The sequence below is a fragment of the Nicotiana tabacum genome, chromosome 5 (genome assembly GCF_000715075.1).
Source record: "Nicotiana tabacum cultivar K326 chromosome 5, ASM71507v2, whole genome shotgun sequence".
In the NCBI taxonomy this organism is placed as follows: domain Eukaryota; kingdom Viridiplantae; phylum Streptophyta; class Magnoliopsida; order Solanales; family Solanaceae; genus Nicotiana; species Nicotiana tabacum.
Genome location: NC_134084.1, coordinates 39,434,425 through 39,442,270, shown reverse-complemented (window position 1 = coordinate 39,442,270; position 7,846 = coordinate 39,434,425). Strand labels below are relative to the sequence as shown.

Sequence of the window (7,846 nt, the reverse complement as noted above, 5' to 3'; positions counted from 1 at the left end):
CAAACGGAGTAATTGTTAAAGTGAGAAAATTGGCCAAAATTGGTTGTAAAATTCATCATTATGGATTAAGCAGAAGAGGAAAGACATAAGTAGAAATCATAACTTTAATGCGACTCTTTTAGATAGTTAAGGCCTAAGGGTCCATAAATTTAGTTATATATATTAGCCTAATTAATTTGGATTCACTCGATCTACTAAAAGAAAAAGTACTCTTTATCATGAATTTTTTAAATTTTCAAAATTAGAATGCGAAATTTCTAACTAAGCTTATCAATTCTAGACGTCACTTGGGGGTCCAAATAAGTGTCATTGTCCCGCAAACGTACGTGACAATGAAAAAGATTAGTAGTAGTAATCGAATTTCGAAATGTTTATACCAAACTTAATATTAGTTGTTTAAAATACTAAGTAATAGGTGGTGAGATAGCATTTGATAGGTAAAATAGGCTTCCCATTTAAGTAAAGTTAGTTGTGGAGGCCCGCCAAAAAGGCTTCCATCGAGTGTTAAAGTGGCCAACCTCCTTCCCCACCAAAAAAAGATTATCCCTTATTCAAAAACAAATTGTCAAATATGAATCGTTCCTTTTAGATCCTTTCATCATTAAAACCAAAAGAAAAATTATAAAAAACTCAAAAGGTGAAAGGTAAAGAGGAGAAAAGAAAAGGTGAAAATATACATACATTCCAATATTCCATAACAATAAAAAGGAAAAAATAAAAAAATTCTTGCCAGCTACCAAGAAGAAGTTTCAAAGTAGTTGGCAAGTTTTGAAATCAAAATTCTAAAAAGGACACACCATATTATGTGTATAGCAAACTGAAAGTGAGTTAGAAAGATAACCTCGAACAACCAAGAATCTAGAGAGAGAAAGAAAAAGAGAAAGGGTAGCTGTAGCTAAAGTTCAGTTCTTGTATTGTAATTTGCTTTTGGTTTTTGTTGCAGCTTTTCTGATAATGGTCTATGGAAGATTCAGAACACCAGTTGAGGTAATTTGGATCTTTCTTTAGGAACTAAAATTTACTTTTTTGGAATATCTGCATTAATTGTCTTAATTACAGGGGAAAAAGTAAGCTTCTTTTCTTCTCTTATTAATGATTTTTGGTGGGAAATTTAACTAAATCTTTTCTTCTTTTTTTCTTTCTCTTCTGTTTGCTACTGTTGCCATCTTTTTTTCTGTGTGTGCATGTTAATATTTTATGATTCTATCACTATTTGTCAGTATATATAAGTTAAATTATTTTAGCGGCATTTAAGACAATCTCTCTCTTTATCACCATCTTTAGAGAAATGGAGATCAAGTTGGAAATCTAAACCAAGATGTAAATAACTTATTTTGTCTTTTGGGGTGCTTGAAGAGAAGCTTAGATGTAAAAGTTGAAAACAAAAAGATGGAAAAAGCTGAGCAAACCGTCTACTTAATATATGCTCTCAATGAGGATACCATATACTTTTAACATAAGATCTTAATTTCACGTTATATCATATATGTGATCTTAATTATGGCTGGTGGGAAGATTAGTATTGGCCATTATAAGTTTTATTCTTGGGTTGCATTTAATGTTCAAACCTTAAATTTAATTTAAAGGGATCATAAAGAGATTAAGCCACATCTTTTTCTTCCCTATATTCATTATTTCTATTTTCCATGAATTCTTTTTATCCATCTTTGCCTGATCGCTCTCTCTCTCTCTCCGAAAAATGTTCAAAGAATCATTTCATAGTGAATAATTTGATTATACAATATTTAAAATACTAATTCCAACTCTATATGTAAATTCTGTAGAATTCTTTTTGTATCATCAAATGTTAAATTAAAGTTGATTTGCTACTTCTTCAAGGTGAAAAAGTAATGCTAGAACCATGGGGAAGAAAGGCAGTTGGTTTTCTGCTATCAAAAGGGTGTTTACACCCAGCTCTAAGGAGAAGCTACCCAATGTAAGTTTATTTCACATTTTTGAAATTATATTATTTCATTGGAGCAAAAAGTGTGGTTACCTTAACATTTTGAAATTAGCTTTCTGGGATTTTTTATTTTATTGTTCACATCCATAATAATTCAGATTACAGTGAAAATTTTCCCCTAGAAAACTAGTTTATGAACCAACTTCAACAATTAGTGTCTTATTTCCTCTATTTGAAAAGTGTGTGTACGTAACATTTGAGTGAACTTAAATTCGAATACTACAAATCAAGTCGTATGTATTGAAGACATAATTAACTAATTAAAAGTGTACTTGCTATGACAACTTCAGCTTAAGCTTTTAGATGAGAAGTTCACACACTTCAACAGTATGAAATGGGACAACGGAAGCATTGTTGACAGAAATTTCTGCTCTATAGCATGTATATGCCTGAAATATTTTTGAAAGGATCTTCCTGGAATCACCGGAAGAATTTGCTATATGTATACATATGTATCTCATATATAGTACTAACCTAAACCGGACGATTGTTGCAGGAATCAGAGAAGAAAAGTGCTAAGGAAAAGAAAGGTCGCGGAAAACTGAAGCATGGAGAGAACAAATCATTTATTCCTCTCTTCAGAGAGCCAAGTAGTATTGAGAAAATACTGGGAGAAGCAGATGAACAAAAACTACTTACTCCAAGATTCACTTTACCTAGTGTCGACTCTCCTCGGGCTTCTTCTTATAGAGTTGCCTCTCCTACTGCTACTTCTCCAAGAGTTGCCTCTCCTAAGGTTTCTTCCCACAGGCTTAATTCTCCGAAGGCTGCCTCTCAAAGGGTTACTTCTCCTAAGGTCCCGACTCCAAGGATTTCTTCTCCTAAAGCTACTTCTCCTAAGGTTAATCGAAATCGCAAAGAAATCAGCTATGCTTATAGACCAGAACCAACTTTGAGGAATCTCCAGCTTTCAGCAACCAAGATACAGGCAGCCTACAGAGGTTACATGGTAGGTTTCAATATAATTGCCTCTTGCGATGTTGGCTAATTTTTTTTTAATCAGAAGCTCGTGATTTAGTTCTTAACAGTGCGAGCAGAGGAAAACAATTCTTGATCGTTAGTTACAATAACAGAGCAGCTGATTCAGTAGAGTGGGCTGCAATACACATTGTGTGACAAAATCTAGTTCTTTCTCGATACGTTACTCAAAAATCCGATTCAGATGGCTTCTTCCTCCATCTACGAACAGCTCCCACTCTTCATTCTCCCTTTTCTACCATTAGCAAAGAACTAGCTTGCATGTATACGAAATTCAAACAACTACTTCAAATATAGTATCAGACCCATTGCCAATCTTAGTAGCAGTAAAAGACTTGCATCTATCTTTCATATATTCTTGTAACTGTTCAGATTTAAAGGCATTACCTGCAGTTTTAGCAATACATCATGAATTTAGCCAGACATGTTTATTCAGCCGTCATATGTCGAGTTAAAAGTTGTTGGTTTATAATTGCAAATATGAAATATTGGATGAAAGTATGTTATTCCTGATATGAAATTTCGTTCGCTTGTCTAATAAACATCTACGTGCTTGAAGCTCTCTTTGTTAATGACAATGATAAACATTAACAGATTAACTGCGAAAGAGCAAACCCATGTTTGTGATAAAATATTTTCTTCATGAAATGGTTGTGACTATCTAAGCTATCTAACACCTACTGATGATATGATCCAGTGGAACAAGCAGCGAATAATAAGAAATTCCATCGCGAAATTCTTATCATATTGCCAAGTTTGTCCTAATTGCATACTACGAATAGCTTCTTATGTCAAGTGGAAACATATAACACTTTGCGACTGTTAATTAACTTATTCTTTCCTCTTCAAGGAGGGATGAAGGATTAAGAAACCATTATCCCATTTCTTTCAAAAGAAGTTGATTGGTGGGTCAAGATTGACTTTGGTTCTCAGAGAATGTATCGATTGTTTAAAAATGTTAAAATTCCAATCTGAGTGTCCTCTGTTTCACAGGCAAGGAGGAGTTTCCGAGCATTGAGGGGTTTAGTAAGGCTTCAAGGAGTGGTGAGGAGTAGTAATGTAAAAAAGCAAACAGCAAATGCCATGAAGCAGATGCAACTTCTGGTTAGGGTCCAAACTCAAATTCAGTCAAGGAGGATCCAAATGTTGGAAAACCAGGCACTTCAACACCAAGCATACAGGAACGATAAGGACGTTGAGAGCATCACGAGCAAATGGACTCAGCTGGTATGTTTGGACCATGTTCATGAGTTTTTTCTTATATCTTCATGAGTTTCGGTGCAGAGATATTGGTAACAGTCGAAATTAAAACTCATGTGCTTTTCTTGTTATTAGTATGTTTCTTTTAATATATGTTGATCATTTTGCTTCGATTATTCTATCACCCTGTCACCTTATCACCTTATCATGTTGATGTTACTACATGTTGTTATCTCCTTCTTTTACTTTTACCTTGAGCCGGAGTTCTATCGAAACAACCTCTCTATTTTTACAAGGTAGGACTCTTTATTTTCACAAGGTAGGAGTAACCTATATGTACATTCTACCCCTCCCAAACCCCACTTTGTGGGATTATTTGTTGTTGTTATTGCGATTTTCTTGTTATTCGAAGAGATTTGAGTTTTCCATTGACGATTGAGAAAAAAATATTGGTATAGTGTGAGGCAGGTAACCATGATAATTGGGATGATAGTTTGCTAACCAAAGAAGAAGTAGAAGCAAGGATGCGGAAGAAAGTGGAGGCAGTCATCAAAAGGGAGAGAGCAATGGCATATGCCTATTCTCACCAGGTACAACAGCTTTTTCATGTTGTCAAAAAGTTGACTAATGGTCCTTTTATGTTGTCAAAGATTTTAACAATTACAATAGTTGGCGAATGCCTGATCGATTACTTCTATCCTTTACCATGTTCCTGGTGATAACGGGGTAACCACCGTGTAAAATTCCGCATACGCCACTGGTAATTAGTGTTCAAGGTCTTGATTGTTGTTTGTTGTTACTAATCTCGGCTGAGTGCAGATTGACAATTAAACATCTCTCGTACCTAGGTTTAATGCTAATCTTGTTAAATTACCTCTTTTATCAGCTATGGAAAGGTGATCCAAAATCGGCTCTGGACATGGGAGCTAGTGGATTGTGGTGGAATTGGTTTGAACGCCAGCCACCTTCTGAAAATGCATACAAGGGCCAATCTACTGTGAAAGATATCAACCTAACAACACCAAGAACGATTTCAGAGCACAAACCAAGTCCAACTCCGCTAAACAATAATTTGAGACACCTATTCTCGGAGTACAATAATCATGAATCGGTCACACCAGCAAGGGCAATTTCAGAGCACAAACCAAGTCCAACACCTCTAAACAACAATTTCAGACGCATACTCTCTGATTACGATAACCATGAATCGGTCACACCAATGTCAACCAAGTCAGCATTTCCAACAAGGGGAAAACAAATGCATACTCCAAGTAGAACACCACCAGTGAACAGCTCAAGTCTAAGAAAGTATTCAAGAACCAGAGCTAGTGCTACTAACTACCCTTTTGATCTTCCATTGAAGGACGACGATAGCCTCACGAGCTGCCCTCCCTTTTCGGCTCCACATTACATGGCACCTACTGTCTCAGCTAAAGCTAAACTCAGAGCAAGTAGCAATCCTAAGGAGAGAATTTCATCAAAACCATCCAGTGACACAAAGAAAAGATTTTCCTTCCCTTTGACTCCAAATATTTGGTCTTCCAAATGGAGCAAAGGTTCTGGAAAGGATTCTGCTTCTCGAAAAGAAGTCGATAAACAAGAGTCTATGGCGGATCATATAAGTGTGGATTCAACTGTCTCAATGCCCGCTGTAGTTGGGAGGAGACCATTTAACAGATTTGTGTGATTGTTCTTTGCATGTTCTCTTTTTTTTCTTTCATTTTTTTTGCGGAACATTCTTATTAATGAGTGGGTATGTTCACAGAATAGTTGATGTACAATAACGAAGTGGCCATAAGAAGATTTTACTATGATTGAGTGTACTCATTCTTTTTCATCTTATATATCACTGACAATGGATTTGTGTTTGGACATCTTCACTTTGATTAACCTTAACCGAATTGTTTGGTTTGATGTCAGATTGGTCTTCTTTTTCAAATAAAATTATATCTCGCTATTTTACACTCTTTAAAATTTAGAAATTATTTCATATATGAGCAGCAACTTTTCCCCATTTAATTGTTGTGTTTGCCACTGGAAATTTCCTTCATAGCAAATGACACTCCATCTTTTTCTTTTTCCTCTCTACTGCATGTTTTCTTCCACTACCAAATAATAGAATAAAACTATTCTTTTTTCACAAAATTTATTTGACTAAGTTATCATGTATTGTCAAAATAGTTTACATTAATCACAATAGTTTTTAATACTACTTATATGTGCCTAGAAGTACTCAATGTTTTTAGATTCACAAGTTTATTTCACTATAAAAAATATGTACATGAATCTTTTAATTTAGATCAAACATGACAAGAGTTAACCAAATTCATTCATTAAACTAAATAATAATAATATTAATCCCTGATATCAAAAGGCAAATTATGCGAGTAGATTTCAATTGTCTTTTTCGTTTTCCTTTTCTTACTGCGTCAAAGGGTTATTTGTATTCAGTGCATGTGACATGAGAATCAGCTGAACTATTGATCAGTTCAACCCACTTTTTTCTCCAATTTATTCTCAAGTTATTCCAAAATGTTCACATCTTTCAACTACTCAAAATTAAAATCTGATTTACTCTTAATAACAGGTCTAACAAACTAATCAACTGTCACTGCCCTTTTAAGACTCCGGATTATATCCATCTTAATTTGGTAGACATCTAAAATTTTAATAAAGCAATCTTAGTTAAAGTAATTTGTTTAAAATTACAATGGTCTCTGAAATATGAATTCTTCTACAGGCATAAGAGAATAGGAAAACAAAATAATTTTCATTTTGGAAACATGATTTTCTTCGAGAGCGAAAAGCTTAAAACTTTAAAAGAAATCTTAATCCTGTCTTTCTTTTTAAAAAAAAAAGACTCAAAAAACAAAAATTAATTGAAAGGAGAAAAATGCGTTGTTCGTAAATGTGATAAAAATGTAGCGACTTGTTCGAGGCCGTAAGCAAAACAAGAGTATTTGAAAGGCACGGAGAATCGCTTATTGATATCGCCAACCTTCAATGCAAGTGTTCGTCATCGTTTATTGACGCACTTGCTCTGCAAATTGGCTTTTTTCATAATTCTAATCAAATCAATAAAGACAAGAAAAACAGATTCGAAAACCATAAGAAGAAACAGACTTTAAAATAACAAGTTGCGATTTCTGAGAGTTGATGACTGAAGTGGATGGTAAAGTCGTTGCTTTTTATAGGCAGGAAGAATTAGAAGAGTAACCCTAAATTGATCAAAATGGGCCTACAGTTTACAATTGGTGCGGGTAGTATAGCCCAAAATTAAATAGAGAAAACTACCTTGTATGGCCCTACAAAATTTTAATAGCCCAAGTTTCTCCCTTGGACCCGAAATGTCCCTCCGACTCAAACTTATTACATCTATTAGCCCATAATTCATAAACCACCCACGCCTTTTAACTCACTCCTTTAACTCGGTTCTCTCAAAACACCTTTCTTCTCAAACACAGCTTCTGCATTTTTACTCTTGGTTTCAATGTAAGTCAAAATTTCAGTAGGTTTTCCGATTTTTGTTCATAGTCAACTCTAGGTTTTCCGATTTTTGTTCATAGTCGTATCTATAACGGGGGAAAAGAAGTCTTTGAAGAAAAAAAGGAAGATGAAGGCATCTCTAAATTCTCTGAAATTAGTCGGTCAATTAGTGAAATATACTCCTAATTTCATTAGCAATGACGATGACGATTTTGAAGA

At 34.6% G+C, this 7,846-nt stretch overlaps 1 protein-coding gene and 1 non-coding gene across 3 annotated transcripts; one reads left to right on the top strand and one right to left on the bottom strand.

Annotated features, from left to right (window-relative positions):
• Positions 1-582: 582 nt before the first annotated feature.
• Positions 583-6,013, top strand: LOC107827346 (protein IQ-DOMAIN 13). Of its 2 annotated transcripts, XM_075253491.1 has the most exons (7): positions 583-665; positions 944-987; positions 1,840-1,936; positions 2,460-2,912; positions 3,935-4,168; positions 4,600-4,731; positions 5,028-6,013. In XM_075253491.1, exons 3-7 carry the CDS (start codon positions 1,862-1,864, stop codon positions 5,826-5,828), a joined length of 1,695 nt encoding a protein of 564 aa, XP_075109592.1. In that variant the 5' UTR covers positions 583-665; positions 944-987; positions 1,840-1,861; the 3' UTR covers positions 5,829-6,013. The 2 variants fall into 2 exon arrangements, with proteins under 2 accessions (XP_075109592.1, XP_016509931.1); XM_016654445.2 differs by lacking the exon at positions 583-665 and having other exon boundaries at positions 732-987.
• A 1,046-nt stretch (positions 6,014-7,059) lies between these two features.
• LOC142181375 (small nucleolar RNA snoR86) lies at positions 7,060-7,182 on the bottom strand. Its single transcript, XR_012710043.1, has one exon. It is a non-coding gene; the product is annotated as a small nucleolar RNA snoR86 (small nucleolar RNA).
• Positions 7,183-7,846: the final 664 nt, after the last annotated feature.